At 41.5% G+C, this 18649-nt stretch overlaps 1 protein-coding gene across 2 annotated transcripts in view; it reads right to left on the bottom strand.

Moving 5' to 3' along the window:
- Window positions 1-18649, bottom strand: part of TRPC7 (transient receptor potential cation channel subfamily C member 7) — a 160135-nt gene that overhangs the window by 25914 nt on the left and 115572 nt on the right. For both annotated transcript variants that reach the window (XM_027825838.3, XM_043521216.1), the window contains 2 exons: window positions 9856-10089; window positions 4602-4866 (listed from right to left, as the gene is read on the bottom strand). In XM_027825838.3, coding sequence (XP_027681639.1) covers window positions 4602-4866; window positions 9856-10089 — 499 coding nt within the window. The remainder of the gene's footprint in view (window positions 1-4601; window positions 4867-9855; window positions 10090-18649) is intronic.

Here is an 18649-nt window from a genome sequence, read left to right as displayed (position 1 = left end):
GCGCTACTTCCAGTGGCATTGTCAGATGTTCAGACAGCACATACCTCTACTCTGCTGGTAAAGAATCTGCTGTCCTAAATTAGTGACCTGGTACTTTTACACCCTAATTTGAGTTTTGACTTCTCTTCCAAATTCTTACATGGCTTATTTGGGTTCTTCAGATAGGTGTTTACTAACAATACCAACTCATTACAGGGCAGATAGATGAGCATCTAATATTTGGAATCTCCAGAGGATCTGGACTTAAGAAAGAAGAGCATTGTATTTCCCCTTTGGGCAGGTATCTCCCAACCACCCATGCTCCCTTGTTACAACTTGATCCTGCAACCTTTACAACTGGAAGTAATTTTTACTCTAGGGAATAGTCACCATTTCAATCAAGGCTTGTTCATCATTCAAGTGACAATACATGCTGCAAGGTTTATAATGAGAACCTCATGGTTAGTTAAGCTTGTCAGTAAATATAAATGATACACAATGATATTGCATCAGAGATGGCCTAAAATTCATTAGCCAACTATTTTGGAAACATGCACCAATGGAGAACCGTAACTGTTGGTTGTTATTCCACCAGGCAGGCAGGGGAGATATTGACTCAGCCACTGATTAATTCCTGTACTTCAAGGGAATAGTCTTCTATTTGTATGATTAATATGTCGCCTTCTACATACTCAGTTTTCTTTTACCTTGTTATTAGAAACAGAGAAATGTATTTGCAGCCAGTCCTGGAAATCCCTCCATAAAAATGTATCGTGAGGCAACAGAAGAACCCTGGGAGGCATATTTTCTTTGATTAGGAAGTTTAAACTCTGATTTATAAAGCATATGTTATGCTACACAGTGGAGTAATACAGCTGGATGCTATACGTTGGAAAGAATCTGTAGTTCCCATGAGACAGAAACTAAGGTGGGAAGGTCATTTCCTCACACTGGGGCTAACAGCAGCATTCCTCCATCCATTGTGTCATATAGTATATGAACATCACATCAAAATGCCAGGTCCTGTTTACTTTGACTTAGGGTTAGTGCTTCAGTATCAACTTACTTAAACATTTACTTAACTAAATGTCACTTCAGGGGTTGTCTTAAAGTGGCATCATTAGGTTAGACCAGGGATCTCCAACTCAAATCACCACGAGGGCCACGTGAGGACTAGTACATTGGCCCGAGGGCCGCATCACAGGAACCTTTTCATATAAAGATACAAAAGGCCCCCTCTGCCCTCGCCCCTGCCCCCATTCAACCCCTTCCATGAGGCCCCGCCTCACCCCGCCTCTTCCCCACCCCCATTCCAACCTCTTCCCCAAAGTCCCCACCGCAACTCCTCTCCCTCCCTGTCCCTATTCCAACCCCTTCCCCAAATCTCCGCCCCGGCCCTGCCTCTTCTCCGCCTCCTCGCCTGAGTGCGCGGCTCCCTGCTCCTCCCCCCTCCCTCCTGGAAAGCACTAAGCGCCGCCAAACACCTGTTTGGCGGCGGGAAGCGCCTGAAGGTAGGTAGAGGAGTGGGGACACGGCCCTCTGGGGGGGGGCAGCGGGTGAGGGGAGCTTGACAGCCACAGGAAATAACTCCAGGGGGGCGGGGAGCTTAGTGGGCTGCAGCAAATAACACTGCGGGCTGCGTGTTTGAGACCCCTGGGTTAGACTTACAAGGGGGAAACATTATATTGCGTTCCTCCAACTCTCCTCTGTCTTGAGTCACAGATGGGAGCACAAGCAGGGGTGGACTGGCCCCAGAACTTTTCTGAGGGAACAATGGGACAACTGTGATAAACTGCATCTCCTCCTTGGGAGCCAATTTAATCCCATCTGTGCCTACGCTCACTGTTCAAACTCCATGGGGTATGGAACAGCTGCCGTATGAGGAGAGATTAATAAGACTGGAACTTTTCAGCTTGGAAAAGAGACGACTAAGGGGGGATATGATAGAGGTCTATAAAATCATGACTGGTATGGAGAAGGTAAATAATAAAGTGTTATTTATTCTTCATAACACAAGAACTAGGGGTCACCAAATGAAATTAATAGGCAGCAGGTTTAAAACAAACAAAAGGAAGTATTTTTTCACACAACGCACAGTCAACCCATGGAACTCCTTGCCAGAGGATGTTGTGAAGGCCAAGACTATAACAGGGTTCAAAAAAGAACTAGATAAATTCATGGAGGATAGGTCCACCAATGGCTATTAGCCAGGAAGAGCAGGGATGGTGCCCCTAGCCTCTGTTTGCCAGATTCTGGGAATGGGCGATAGGGGATGGATCACTTCATAGAATCAATCATAGAATATCAGGGTTGGAAGGGACCTCAGGAGGTCATCTATTCCAACCCCCTGCTCAAAGCAGGACCAATCCCCAATTTTTGCCCCAGTTCCCTAAATGGCCCCCTCAAGGATTGAACTCACAACCCTGGGTTTAGCAGGCCAGTGCTCAAACCACTGAGCTATCCCTCCCCCCAGCTTGATGATACCTGTTCTGTTCATTCCCTCTGGGGCACCTGGCATTGACCACTGTTGGAAGACAGGATACTGGGCTAGATGAACCTTTGGTCTGACCCAGTATGTATGTTCTTATGGATGAAATCCTGTCCGCACTGAAGTCAATGGCAAAACACCTGCTGATGTCAGCATTTCATTGCATGTCTTTGCCGGCCTGTCAGCGCAGACCTGGGGAATAACGTGGCCATCTCCGAGGGGAAGTGCACCAGGGAACTAACCCTAGTTGAAACATGAACTCCCACTCTGTACTTTCTGCCTCGAGGGTATATGGCTAGGGAAGTGAATAGCAGCACAACTCTGGAGGGATCCATGCTGATGATGTGTGTGCCCGGAGAGAGGTGTGGAGAGGCAGCTCTCCTTGCACCCCAGTATGTATGGGGTTGGGCATGGAGTCCTGTGTGGATCCATAAGGTTTCTAGTTTGCACTTCCTATTGCCTCCAAGAGGCTCCAAACCCTTCCAAAGGGGTATCTTTTAAAAACTCAGTGAGTTCTCTCCTGTGGTGTTTTCCAAACACTGTTTCTCTTCCTGCTATTTTTGATGCTGATAGGAATACAGAGCCCACAGTTACTAGATTCTGGCATACAGGAGTACTAGTTGGTTACCACATATCTAGTCTCCAAATAAGCGGTGTGATATCAAACATCTTAGCTTAGCCTGAATAAAGTCAGGCATATTTTGAGGAACCACGTCTCACTTATAGTCCTGTTATTCACCCATTGCACATACTGTAGAGCCACTCAAGGACATTATTTGAGGAATGATTTGTTGCAATATTCAATCAGCTGTAATACAGTATATACAGCAAACAACTACAAAGTGTAGACAACCTCCAGCTTCTCGAGGTTGTTGATTTATTGGATGGGCACCAGAGGGAGATCACGAGCAACCTAGTTTGCATCTTTCCTTGTATCTTGCCTATATGCTGGCAGGATATTATGCGTGTCTTCACAGTGTTCTCTATTGAGAAATGCACTTGATTTAGGGAATGTAGAGCTCCCTGTCTTATATTCCCCACCGTTATTTATTGATTGCTTTTTTAAAAAATGCATCAATAGCACTTTTTAAACACTTGGTTCTTCAGATACATGTTGCCTTGCATAGCAGCCACATGCAGGTGTGAAATTACCGATGCAAAACGTGCAATTTTACTGCATCATCATTTTACATACACTTTGGTAGAAGTAGCTTTTGAATGATAATTAGGTGTTTAAGCCCTTCTGCGCTGATCACAAATGCAACACGGCCTGCTGTATTGACTGTTCTTCTTAAAGGTAAAAATACAAAGGGATTTCTTTTTCACTGCTGTCAATTTTATGAAAATTTCCTCTGCTTTTGCCACTCACCTCAAAAAACCATTTTCCTGCTTGTGTTTTACCCTAGAAATAACAGATTCTGAGTTATTGGGTTTCCTTTTTTGCTGACTGCACACTCTTTGAAAGAGACCTGGGTTATGACATCAAAACTGGAGGCTGTACCTACTGGTCTCCCAGCCAAAGTCTGAACCTCCCCAGTCAGTTGAAGCAGTAGCCCAAGGCGCAGCTCTCCCAGGCAAACAGCAACCGAGGCAAGAATGTCAGAAGTCTGCAATAAATTCTGAGGCACCTCTGACTCTGAAATTTTAAAGCCTGCAAGCTTAGCAGTAACTGGCTTAGCAGAGACTCGTAGACTCAGTGGGCCCCCACCATAAATATAAGGTGAAGTTAAGGGGACTTGGAGAGCCAAAACAGGCCTTGTAGTGCATTGAGGGAGATAAAATACAAAGGAAAAGCATCCTGGGGAAGAGGGGAGGAACTGAGTGACTGGGTGGGTCAGAGAGGATTGGATTTAGGGGAACAGAAAAAAAGAAAAAGAAAAAAGGGCTTGGCTGGAGGGTCCTTTCTGCTTATTAAACATCACACCAGGTTTTAGCCATGCACCTTTCATTGGCTCTAATGGACTCATGCAGTTAGAGCCCTCTTCACCACTTGGAATAATTAAACACGGCAGCAATACAGTGCAAACGACATGAGTTGCAGAAGGCATGCAGGTTACTTATGAGGCAGCCCAGAAAGGGATCCTGCTAGGTCTAGAACTATAATCTACATAGCCTCCTTTTCCTAGGTACTCACGTTGTAAATGCTGGGTTATATTTTGCACCAAGGTAGTAAGAATAAAGGTTGAACATTCCAATCATGAAGGCAACAAACACCATGATGAAGATGACCATGAATTTGAAGATATCCTTCACAGTCCTTCCCAAAGAGATCTGAAGAGGGCCAAAGCTTTCATTGGCTGGAAGAATGTAAGCAATGCGGGAGAAGCTGAGTACGACAGCTATTGCATATAGTCCTTCTGATATGATCTGAGGGTCCGAGGGAAGCCACTTGTTCCTGGCTGAAACAATACACATATATAAGGTATTAGTAACAGAAAAATGTTAGAAAGATAAATATAAATGACCCATAAAATAGGTCCAGGGTCTCAGTTCTAGCCAGGACTGGTAGGAAACGTGTAGGCATCTACTAGTAATCTGCCGGTCTCACTGTGCTGTACAAAGATGAATAGGAATGATTAGCCACATTTTTCAGCTAGAGAAACTGAGGCACAGGAAGTTTGCTGTGATTTACCCAAGGAACACTGGCAGTCAGGGGTAGAACTGGGAATCAGCACCCAGATTCCCTGACTCCCAGTCCAGTGCACCATCGTCTCCTGCTCCAACTGATGTCAATGGGAATTTTGTCATTGTGGATCAGAATCACACTGATGGGAAAATTTCCAGCTTTTAATTATTGAATTAACAGCTGCATATAAATACATAGGGTGACCACCTGTCCCATTTTTAAAGGGACAGTCCCATTTTGGGGGACTTTTTCCTTATAAAGGCACCTATTACCCCCCACCCCGTGTCCCGTTTTTTCACAGTTACTATCTCTAACCCTATAAATACACAAAATGTAACGTAACCTGCACGGATTAAACACCCCGTGGCAAAACCTGTCCTCATGAGATTAGACCAAAGAGGTTTGGATTTGTTCAGATAAAGCCAATTGAACCACCAAACCTTTTAATACATCTTTATTGTGTTAACGTTTTTAATTTAAAAAAATCTGACAATTTTTAACAAGTTCCTTGCTGATACTATACGCATACAAATCAGTTTTCTAATCTACCTGTTGAATATGCTTTGAATACGAGTATCTAGATGTTCTTTTGCATGAACTGAGACTCATCATTGAATACAAGGCGTCTGACCCAAAACTAAAACATGTACCATATTTAAAGACATAGGAATAAAGTTGAGTATTATTTGCATGAACCCAGATGATATGAAAAGAAGCAGAGTATTCCCTGCAGCATATCTGTAAAGTTCAGTTCTGAACTTAAAGCAAAAGGCTGGCTACATTTGTAAGTGCCTGTTTATTTTTAGTCAATATTAGGAGTGGTGGAGGGAATGTTTTCAGATTAGTTTATAGTTTGTTCCATATCAGTTTACAACCAGTTGTTACCATATTAACCAAATTTCAGAAATTAAAATAACTAACTTTTAATACAAATATATTACTCTGGAACCAAGAATTAGCAGGGCAAAATACTGGCCCCTTTGAAGTCAATGGGAATTTTTGTCATTGATTTCAATAAGGCCAAGATTTCACCTGTTGATTTTTTTAAAAGAAATTGAAAGGAAAATATATATTATCTAATCTCACTGCAGTAAACAGTTCTGATGTTGGAGAAAAAAAGCCCAATGAGCTTTATTTCTCTAGTGTTTACTTGAGATAATAGATTTAGAAAAAAGAAAAGGAGTACTTGTGGCACCTTAGAGACTAACCAATTTATTTGAGCCTAACATTTGTGAGCTACAGCTCACTTCATCGGATACATACTGTGGAAAATACAGAAGATGTTTTTATACCACAAACCATGAAAAAGTTGGGTGTTTATCACTACAAAAGGTTTTCTCTCCTCCCACCCCACTCTTCTGCTGGTAATAGCTCATCTAAAGTGATCACTCTCCTTACAATGTGTATGTTACTCAAGGTGGGCCATTTCCAGCACAAATCCAGGTTTTCTCTCCACCCCGCCCCACAAACCCACTCTCCTGCTGGTAGTAGCTTATCTAAAGTGATCACACTCCTTACAATGTGTATGATAATGAAGGTGGGCCATTTCCAGCACAAATTCAGGGTTTAACAAGAACGTCTGAGGAATGTGGGGGGGAGGGGGGGAACAAGGGGAAATAGGTTACCTTGCGTAATTCACCTGGATTTGTGCTGGAAATGGCCCATCTTGATTATCATACACATTGTAAGGAGAGTGATCACTTTAGATAAGCTACTACCAGCAGGAGAGTGGGGTGGGAGGAGAGAAAACCTTTTGTAGTGATAAACACCCATTTTTTCATGGTTTGTGTGTATAAAAACATCTTCTGTATTTTCCACAGTATGCATCCGATGAAGTGAGCTGTAGCTCACGAAAGCTTATGCTCAGATAAATTGGTTAGTTTCTAAGGTGCCACAAGTACTCCTTTTCTTTTTGCGAATACAGACTAACACGGCTGTTACTCTGAAACCTAGATTTAGAAAATATTTTAACACCTTTAGTTTCCATTGAAAAGCAGAAGCAAGTGGTTTTCTGAGGTTTTGTTCTTTTTCACAGTTGGATAGTCATATAATTAACAACAACCACCAAGTAAGAAGCAAATCATCCAAGTTTGTTCATCTCCCCATGCAAAATAAATAAATGTAGTGATTAGATTTTTTTTTCAAAATTTCCAGGTGATAATAGATAGTTCTGTATCAAACTCCTTAAGTAAGGCATATGGCATGAGGATCAAAACAGTAGCCGAACATAAAAAGATGCACTTACATTTAATTGTACATATATAATAATTGAATTGTTTATGCACAGGGTATTTCACTTCATTTTACAAGACTGCATAATACAAAATTGCAAGAAAAACAACATTTAGACGTCGCACTGCAATTTACCACGAAGCAACTAACACCCATTTTGCATGCAACCTCTATCATCAAACACTACAGCTCGAAATGTTATGACTAATCACTTGATCCTTATAATTACTTTAAAAAATGTACAATAATTGTATGTGTATTATAAAAATATAAACCACAAAAGTTTCTGTCATAACAAACAAATTAAAAGACAACTTCAGGTATTAAAAAGCTTTTGATTATCTCACGTTATTTAAAATTTTGTTGTTTATAGTTTTTGTTAAATTTATGCTCATATTACGTGGTGAAAATTGAAAACACATAGCCTGGGAAAATCATGGTTTTCTGTAAAGCTCTTCCTAAAAGTGCTGGGTAAATAATAATCTGTGGATGGATAAACTATATAGAAACCTCCCTGGTATGTATGTGTATATATAAAATATAAAAGATCCTTCTTCAAGCACAGTGAGAAAATCTATTTGGATTAAATATCAGCCAAAGGTTATTAACTGGAAAATTCCTCCCCCCTCCCCCAGCCCTGACATTTTTTCTACAGGTTCTTCCCAAGGGTAAAAATGACAGAAGGTTTGTAAATGATAAAAAGCTTCCACAAGATGGAGCTCCTCACCATATAACAAAAGACTTTTTTACAATATTCCGGCAGCAAACCAGAAAGAAGAAAAACAGAATGTAACAATTTCAGGCGTCATCCAATTTTGTCCGGTGAGTGAGAGAGAAGTTTATCTCCAAATATTGTGTTTGAAAATGCAATTATTTGTAAATGTAATGACTGTGCACACAGGGCTAGAACTTTTTGCTGTTGTAAATTAGCTGACTTCAATGGAGCAAGTTATCCTGATTTACACCAGCTGAGGATCTGATCCATTTTTCCATTAGTGATTTGGGTTATTTTTAGGCAGGTAATTCTAAATTTGGTAGGAAAGTGGGGGCTTGTCCCCATGCTGTGTATCCAACCCCTAACCTAAGTGCAAAGCTTTTATTCATTTTTCAAACCTAAGGAAGGGCCATTTGAATCCTAGGAAATATTTTGTCAAGTGCATATTACAGCTGTTCCCATTCTCATTATTATTTAGAAAAAAGAAGACTCCAAGGTGAAGATTTTCCAAAGCACTAAAGGCGGAATCCTGACCCCGTGAAATCAATGGTAAAATGTGCACTGACTTCAGTGGGGCTAGGATTTCACCCAAAGCACAATTTAGGTGGCCAACTCCTATTGAAAGTCAGTAAGAGTTGGGCTACTAACTCCCCTTTGTGCCTTTGATGATTGTCCCTCAAATATTCAAAACCTACATTTGAGAAGTTAAAGAATAATTGTATTATTGCATGCATCTTTTCTATTACAGCTGGTCAAACATTGTTATAGATAATATTTGTTAAGGATTTAGCTCCTTTTCTCGGCAGCAAATCATTCATAAGGTTTTACTGGATACGAGTCTGTACAGAAATGCAATGTATAACTGAGGGGATCAGAGGTTACCCTCCATATTGTAGCTCACGAAAGCTTACGCTCAAATAAATTGGTTAGTCTCTAAGGTGCCACTAGTACTCCTTTTCTTTTTGACAAGAGATTGTTTCTCAGATGTGGAAATATTGGCCTGTTCTCATAAATTATCACTGAAGAATGAAAGCAAAGGAAACTCTTGCACAGTATTTTGTTAATTGTATCCTCTTCTGAATGCACTTTCTTGCTTCCTTCTCTGCTTTTTTTTCTTAGGAGCGGAATATGTAACCTAAAGTTGTTAAATGGAGGCATGCAATATGACTAGTCCGATGTTCCATATCTAATCACCCACTGATGGGAGTGATATAAACTATATTAACTTATCCAGAATAAGATCAAAGACATATGCAGGCATGGCCACAACAACTCAAAGTAAACAGGAAGCTTTTTTCATACAAACTGTTACAAATAGGTGGTTCCTTTTCTTATACTAAAAGCCCAGTCCTTGCATCTTTTCATACGTAGACTTTCCGTGACTTCAGTTGGAGTTCCACCTGCCAAATGATAAGACCATAAAGCTGCCAGCTCACACATTTGTTAGCACAGCATGCCTCTTATATTGGAAAAATAGAGCAGATTCCTTTATATGTCATTTAAATTATATTCTAGTCCCTTCTGGTTTCATGATTATTAGTTCCTTGGGGTTATTTTTGCAACATATGATACGACTGAGTCTGGTCTCGGTACATGTTCAGAGACTGACAGGAGCTTAGGTCTCAGTTCCTCTTAGCTTAGGTTAGCGGTTTACCAAGATGGCTGCAACTGATAGGTCTGAGAAGAAGAATCAGCTTTAATTTGGAAAAACTTCATGAATGAAAAAAAAAAAAAAGAAGCAAGCCGCTGCTTTCTGCACTGCCGCACACACTCGCCTGAAAGAATGGGAAGCATTAATCCTCCAAATCATCTTACCATAAGTGAAGTAAGCGATTTCAGGGGGAAGGGTGACATTACTGAGGTCATCATCCTGAACGTACTGGTCTACATATTGTTGGGCTTCAGTTGCTTTGAGAAAGGCCATGAACCTTGCAGTGAACGACGCCACAAAGATAGATAGCATCCCAAAATCCAGCAGGTTCCAAAGATGCATGACATATTCGCGTGGTCCCTCTTCCCAGATTTCTTTGCATTCTGACCAAATCATACCTGAAGGAAAAACATATTTATATAGGATATTTAGACATCAAATTCTTTGCTCTATTGGCTTTCGAACAGATGTAGTTGGAAATGGAATGAGATCTTGGGATAATGAGGATTTGCAGGTTTAAAACAAATAATTTCAAACTGTAATGTTCCCCAACTCCCAAAGGGAATGAATTTTCTCAGAGTAACTGGTTTAGAGCATATTTTCTCAAGCTTGTTCTTTAAAAAATGCCAACTTTGAAAAAGATACAGTCTGGTACCTAAAAGGCTTCCATGTCCATATAGGGTAGAATTGTCCGAAATTTTCAGTACTGACCTAACTTGGCTCCTGTTGAAGGAAATGATAAAACACCCACTGACTTCAGTTGGAGCAGAGTCAGGAGAGCACTGAGAACGTTAGAAAATCCCTCTCACAGTATACTAATGGAATTAAGTCTCATCCAACTGTTTGGGAAAAGTTATGAATTCCCAGACCTTTCTCCATTCCTAAAATGAACACAAACCCAACCTTCTGGAAGTTTCCTTTGAATTTCCCTCCTGCTCCCCCATCCCCACACAAAAAGGAAAAAAAAACCACATTGTTGTAGCTTTGTGCAGGTTCCAGGTTGGGAAGGGAAGCAGAACCTGTCATAATAATGTGAGAAAGTTAATTCTAGTGTGACGAGCAACAGTAAGTGCTAGATATCTCATGAGTAAGTCCGTTCTCCATGAGACTTCTTATTAAATTTATAAGTTCAGATAAACTTCTGTATGTTGGAATGCTCATCCACATGGAACTCTGATCCATAACTCACACGAGTCTTTGCTTTGATCTTCAGATGGAATTGGGGCAGTTATTACCATCATGCATCAATTCTGAATTAGAGATGGGACTGAATTGTTCATCTCAGCTTTTTTGGGAGGGGGAGGGGTTGGTGGGGAAGAGATGTGGGTGTGTGGTCAGCTCATTTTATAAATTCATAGGTTGCGATGCCAGAAGGGACCAATGTGATCATATAGTAGTCTGACCTCCTGAATAACACAGGTCATAGAACTTCCCCAAAATAATTCCTAGAGCAGATCTTTTAGAAAAGCATCCAATATTGATTTTAAAAGCATCAGTGATGGAGATTCTACCACAACCCTTGGTAAATTGTTCCAGTCAAAAATCCTCACTGTCAAAAATTTACACCTTATTTCCAGTCTGAATTTATCTAGCTTCAACTTCCAGCCATTGGATTGTGTTACACCTTTCACAACTAGATTGAAGAGCCCATTAGTAAATATTTGTTCCCCATGTAGATATGTATAGACCAGTGGCGGGCAACCTGTGACCCGTGAGCCACATGCTGCCCGTCAGGGTAATCTGCGGGCGGGCCGTGAGACTGTTTGCTTACAGTGACCGTCCGCAGACACGGCCGCGGTTCGCCATTCCTGGGTTAGGGTTAGTCATGATCACTTGTAACTAAGCTACCATTAATTTTATAGTTCTGTGATCAGTTCCTTTTTATCTGTTAGGACCAGGTCTAATAAAGAGTTTCACCAACAGCTAACAGCACAATTCAGAGCCTCTGACAACCCCATAACAAAATTCAGGCCTGGAGGGGCTTAGAATCCTGGGTCTTGGTTCTGGCCCCTCTATTCAGAATATTTACAAAGTACATTTAACACACTAAGAAGAATTTTAATTTTTTTCTGAACCACTTCATATGGTAGGTGGAAGTTCACTAGCAATGCAGTCCAACTGGTCATTACTCAGCTATAGTATCACAGATGCTTGGGGAAGTTTATAACTATACCAGGATTCAGCCAATGCAATCATTCTTCCTCTTTCAGGCATAAAAGCCACCAGCTTCATCTCAATTAAAAAAAAAAAAGACAGTAATTAGCATTGCTGGTATGAGTCAGTCACAGCCAGTGAACCCAAGAGTCTGCTGGCATGTGTCATTAGCAGACTGGTTACTCGGTGGATGCTCTTTTTCTTTGATGGTTTTTCCTGTTACTTGTCAAATTCTTAGGGGCTTACGGAGATGCAGCTTGTCGTCTATAGGGTCCCCCACATTCTTGTATCAGGGGACAGGCTTTGCTCCAGAAGAAAGAGACAGCATGGCCCATAGATCGTACAACTACCTGGAGATCTGTAGGGATCTCAAGGATCCATGGTCGGGTGCATGTTCCTCAGCGTTGAGGCCCTGTGTCTGCAGTAGCTCTGGCCCCACGTGGTTCTGGCTCTGAGCCCTGGAGGAGCTGAATTGCACTGTAAGGGACTCCCCTGGATCTGACCACTGCTGAGGAGGAGTTGCCAACTGTAATATAGCTTCTACCTTTAACAAAAGCCTGGGAGAAACCTCTCCAGGCCGCAAGAGAGGACATTGTGCATTCTCTTAACACTCCTCCCTTGGCCCACCCATTGCCTGCTCTCTCCCGCCCATGCTCAGACCCATGGAGTGTCCTTTGTAGAGTCCGTGGGAGATCCACATGTGTAGGGAACCCTCCTCACATGGATTCAAAAGGCATGACCTAGCCTTTTCACTCAGGCAGGTCTCCAGATGAAGTCAATGGCAGCTTGACTGAGCAAAATCCAAGGTCCTGATTCTGCAGCCCTTACTCATGTGGAGTAGCAATTAGTAGCAAATAGCCCCATGGAAAGGTGGAAGAACTGGGCTCTGAAAAAGGTTCTCAGGACCTGGCCCACAGTCAGGATGAAATATTAAAGAAGTGCATTTATAGCTGAAAAAAATCCCACTAATTGGTGGATACTAACCCATAGGCTAGTCCATTTTGTGGATTTATATTTGTCCACCAAAGCACTTCAGGAAATATTTATTTGCAGGTTATCTTTCCATGTAAATTGCTCTGGTTTGAATATTAATTAACCCATCATAATTGGTTTCTAGTCTAGGATAGTTAAATTATGATAAACCACAGGGATTTTGAAGTAGGAATACTTAATTTTGCACATTTCTTTCTTCATTAAGTAGAAAGAATACAATTAGAATCATGACTACATAAAGGTATCACATTATTGACCCATGTTTTACCAATCACTGTTGGTTGAGGATCATTCTGTATAACTACATTGCCGAAAGTCCATGCAAGAGAGCAGAAGAGCATAATGATAAATTCTGACAGGTTCACCAAAACCTTTGCTTTAGATAAAAAATATTGTAGATTAATAAAAGCAGCTAGCAGATTCATGGTATGAAAAATGGTAGGATGCAATAAAAACAAGAAGACCAAGATGAGAATGTGAAGGAATAGATCATTAGCAGCTAGCAGAAATTGATGGCATTTTATTCCTTTTACCATAACTGTGCTTGCTTTGGGGTCATCTGAAGTTTGTGTAAGTTAAAGGCACAGGGAAAAATTCTGCCCCAAGTTACACCCATGAAACCTCACTGAAACCAATGGGGTTGCATGGGTATAAGCGAGGAAAGAATCTGACGCATAGCTTCCACTTCTATTTTATGAATGTTCTCCCAAGGGGAAAATACATCGGAAGTACCATTTTAGACACACATATTCATTCAACGTTCAGTAAAGAAAGGAGAGCCAGATTATAGGCACAGAAACAAGATAGTAAATGGCACAGAAACAAGATAGTAAATATAGAAGAAGCACACAAAGGGAAGAACTATTAGCCCCCTGTACACTAGAGGGAACAGCAAGTGACTTTTGCGCTAATTATTAAATCTACTGTCTTGATACTGTACATCACCAATGATCTGATGAAGATAGTAGACAGATTTGGAGCCCTCCCAATGATTGTGATTGTGTGATTAATGAGAGCAGTTGTGTTCGGAATACATCTGTTCTGAACTTAACCTGTGCAACTGCTTTTGCTCTAGGGTTTTGCTTTTCTACATAAAACCTTTTGGATTTCAGTAGGAATTGGGTACCTAACTCCCACAGCCTCCTTTGAAAATCTCAGTCTTAGGGACTTTCTTTCTCACCTGAAGACAATAAAAAGGGTGATCTTAGCTAAAACAGGCAGCAGAACAAGAGCAGTAAAGGACGTGCCCCAAGAGCAAACTTGTGAGTATTGTTGGAGGCATGTACCGAAAGGGCAAAATTCTCCTCTCAGATAATCACAGTATTTCTCAGCTCTGGGAGCGTGCTTACTCTATGTGTCTGGAGCTCCCATTGATGTCACTGCACTGGTAGGACAAGCACAACTGAAATGCACTGGGCAACGTGGGTGTCAAACACTATGATTCCAATCTGATAATGTTTTACACCCAGTTTGCACTGGGGCAAATAACTATACAAGCTGCAGGGCTATGGAGAATCAAGCTCTTTGTGCATATTTAAGAGCAGAATTTTGCACAGATGAACTGCTAACCAGCCTAAAACACTATTTTCTCTCCCTTCTTTTAAATGGTCATGTTTAGACAGTAACGATGGGATGGATCTATTGTAAATTATCACCCTCACTATGTATAGTTGGGAACATAAGGCAGAATTCTCATCTTTGTCCAACTCTAATCTGAATTTTACTATGGATTATTTTGCTCTCAACACATGTACACTTAAGTCAAAATTTTCTGTTGATTTTGTATCTCCAGCAAGATTTCTTTGCCGGCCAGTGCCCTGGCCACCATGCAATATGTTAACAGTGTCATGTTATCATGGGATAATGCCACTTTTAACACATCTCATTATTGTACTGGATGGAAGCCAGATAACTCAACCAGCCAATTTTCCCAAAAAGAATTAAGGCCAAGGGACCAGGAACTAATTACCTGAAAATGACTGGCTGAAGTAGGAACAAGTTATGTGTCATCAGCATTCATCATCACTGTCATAGGATGAAGGAAGAAGGAAAACAAAAACAGAAACATGGAGGATATGAGTTAAAAGCAGAGTGTTACTTGTATTGTGAACTTCATTCCTGGTGGATACCTCCACAGCTCACTATGAGTACAGTAACTGTGGTATGAGGACTCTGTAATGCCCTACATTTCCAGATGTGTGTATCTGGCACACAGGTGTTGGAGTTAATATACCTCAGCAGCCATATGCACTTCTCTCTCTTTTGGGAGGTGTTTCTGTGTATGCTTATGTGTGGGATCTTTATCCATAATAGTTTCATATAAAGAGATAAGGCAGTTCACCAGCTCTCCAGGTACTTCATCCTTGAAGTACAGCTCTCATTACTCTCAGATTTCCATCTAACAACTGGCTGGAGACTATTATTTTTTGACTATAATTAAATGGACACAAGTACCACAATGCTCACTCCCTCTCAATATACGAAACACTTGAAGATACTTTAGATCAAGTTAAAATAAGGCTGGCATTTATAACAGCAAATTTCTCCCAAGGACTTAAGAGTCAGTGATTGAGAAAGACAGATCACTAATGATAACAGTGTTCACACCATAGAATCATAGAATTATAGAATATCAGGGTTGGAAGGGATCTCAGGAGGTCATCTAGTCCAACCCCCTGCTCAAAGCAGGACCGATCCCCAATTAAATCATCCCAGCCAGGGCTTTGTCAAGCCTGACCTTAAAAACTTCTAAGGAAGGAGATTCTACCACCTCCCTAGGTAACGCATTCCAGTGTTTCACCACCCTCCTAGTGAAAAAGTTTTTCCTAATATCCAACCTAAACCTCCCCCCTGCAACTTGAGACCATTACTCCTTGTTCTGTCATCTGCTACCACTGAGAACAGTCTAGATCCATCCTCTTTGGAACCCTCTTTCAGGTAGTTGAAAGCAGCTATCAAATCCCCCCTCATTCTTCTCTTCCGCGGACTAAGCAATCCCAGTTCCCTCAGCCTCTCCTCATAAGTCATGTGTTCCAGTCCCCTAATCATTTTTGTTGCCCTCCGCTGGACGTTTTCCAATTTTTCCACATCCTTCTTGTAGTGTGGGGCCCAAAACTGGACACAGTACTCCAGATGAGGTCTCACCAATGTCGAATAGAGGGGAACGATCATGTCCCTTAATCTGCTGGCAGTGCCCCTACTTATACAACCCAAAATGCCATTGGCCTTCTTGGCAACAAGGGCACACTGTTGACTCATATCCAGCTTCTCGTCCACTGTCACCCCTAGGTCCTTTTCCGCAGAACTGCTGCCTAGCCATTCGGTCCCTAGTCTGTAGCGGTGCATTGGATTCTTCCGTCCTAAATGCAGGATCCTGCACTTATCCTTGTTGAACCTCATCAGATTTCTTTTGGCCCAATCCTCCAATTTGTCTAGGGCCCTCTGTATCCTATCCCTACCCACCGTATCTACCACTCCTCCTAGTTTACTATCATCCGCAAATTTGCTGAGAGTGCAATCCACACCATCCTCCAGATCATTTAGGAAGATATTGAACAAAACTGGCCCCAGGACCGACCCTTGGGGCACTCCACTTGATACTGGCTGCCATCTAGACATGGAGCCATTGATCACTACCCGTTGAGCCCAACAATCTAGCCAACTTTCTACCCACCTTATAGTGCATTCATCCAGCCCATACTTCTTTAACTTGCTGACAAGAATACTGTGGGAGACAGTGTCAAAAGCTTTGCTAAAGTCAAGAAACAATACATCCACTGCTTTCCCTTCATCCACAGAACCAGTAATCTCATCATAGAAGGCGATTAGATTAGTCAGGCATGACCTTCCCTTGGTGAATCCATGCTGACTGTTCCTGATCACTTTCCTCTCGTGTAAGTGCTTCAGGATTGATTCCTTGAGGACCTGCTCCATGATTTTTCCGGGGACTGAGGTGAGGCTGACTGGCCTGTACTTCCCAGGACCCTCCTTCTTCCCTTTTTTAAAGATGGGCACTACATTAGCCTTTTTCCAGTCGTCCGGGACTTCCCCCCGATCGCCATGAGTTTTCAAAGATAATGGCCAATGGCTCTGCAATCACAGCCGCCAATTCCTTTAGCACTCTCGGATGCAACGCATCCGGCCCCATGGACTTGTGCATGTCCAGCTTTTCTAAATAGTCCCGAACCACCTCTTTCTCCACACAGGGCTGGCCACCTACTCCCCATGCTGTGTTGCCCAGCGCAGCAGTCTGGGAGCTGACCTTGTTCGTGAAGACAGAGGCAAAAAAAGCATTGAGTACATTAGCTTTTTGCACCTCCTCTGTCACTAGGTTGCCTCCCTCACTCAGTAAGCACTGAACTTCCTTTCCTGAGGCCTAAAAGCACAAATGCCAGTGGAACTTTACATGGAAGAGGCAAAAGTCTGATAGGTTATTTTGAACTTGTATTGAGCTAGATTTTCATCTAGTATAAATCTGTTTAGCTCCATTGATGGACCGATGCCGATTTACACGGTCTGAGAATCTATCTCACAGTTTTTAATCACTTTAATAACTAAAATCAGACCCCACTGGTAGATAGCAGTATTTTGATGGGTAGTGAGCCAGAGACACTGGATATAACTAAAACAGTGGCAGTCATAGTCCCTCTAACTGGATTTGGGTTAATATTATTATTATAGCTAGTCAGAAAATGTTTTTCCCACCAGGGAAAATTTCTAAAAAAAAAAAAAAAATTCCAGTGGAAAATTTTGACTTCTTATTGAAAAAAGGCCACTTGAATATATTCCAGTTTTTGCCAGCCAATAACTAGAATATTCTCACGCCCCCCCCATTAAAAAAAAGATTTTGGGAAACACTGAAAAAACAATCAGTCAAAAACTGCTGAGCATTGAAAAACTCTTGTTGGTTTTGGCCATGAAATTTCAGGATTTGAGCTTTTGATTCTCTGATGAAAAATGTCTAGGAAATCAAACACTCTGCAAACATTTTCATTTTGTTGAAAAATCCAGTTCTGTAGGAAGAAAAATTTGGACAGAAAATGCGCAACCAGCCCTAATTACACTGTGGTAGTCCCCCGTGAATATGAGCTGATCACTTCACAAAATGGCTGAGCTATCTAAATAATTTCACCTCATCATTTATAGCATCACCTGTGGTCATTTTAGCTGCAAATATTGAGAGAACCAAAACAAACGAGTTGTAAGGGTCACTGCTGTAACTAGAATTTGTGGGCCTTATGCAGTGTTAATGCCTGTGAACTATTCTTTTTTAAATAATAAATAATAATAATAATAATAAAACTTTTTAAGAAAAAATGACTCATTGCCATGAAAATGGGCTGAGGCAATGAGTGCAGCATGATGTAGGAGAGAAATAAACATTCAGTGTAGAAAATTACATTCATAAAAGTTGTGTGACCCTGACTGATCCCAAATCCACTGATGACAAAACCTAGTGAGAGCTTTTCTATTTACATCGGTGGGCTTTGGCTCAAGTCTATAGTGAAAGTGTTGGGATTGCACCTTTCAGTGTAGTGAAGTGTATTTCTTTACTCACCGTGCTCTGCTTTGCTACATACTGTCACTAAGCGGTAGGTGGCTTGTTGGATCCATAGAGAGGAGATGCTAGAAAAGATGGTTACCGTCACAGGTTCTTTCCAAAGTTTCCAAAGAACAAGCCCAGCAACAAATGGGATATGTGAATATGAGTTTGGCATGTTACAGAATCTGATGATATGGTTAAATGAAAAGCGACTGGAACCACAGCAGTCAGAAAGTGCATGGTGCTAAAGGCAAGTATCCCAGTAAAGC

The sequence above is a fragment of the Chelonia mydas genome, chromosome 8 (genome assembly GCF_015237465.2).
Source record: "Chelonia mydas isolate rCheMyd1 chromosome 8, rCheMyd1.pri.v2, whole genome shotgun sequence".
Classification (NCBI taxonomy): domain Eukaryota; kingdom Metazoa; phylum Chordata; order Testudines; family Cheloniidae; genus Chelonia; species Chelonia mydas.
This window is presented reverse-complemented; position numbering and strand designations above follow the sequence as displayed.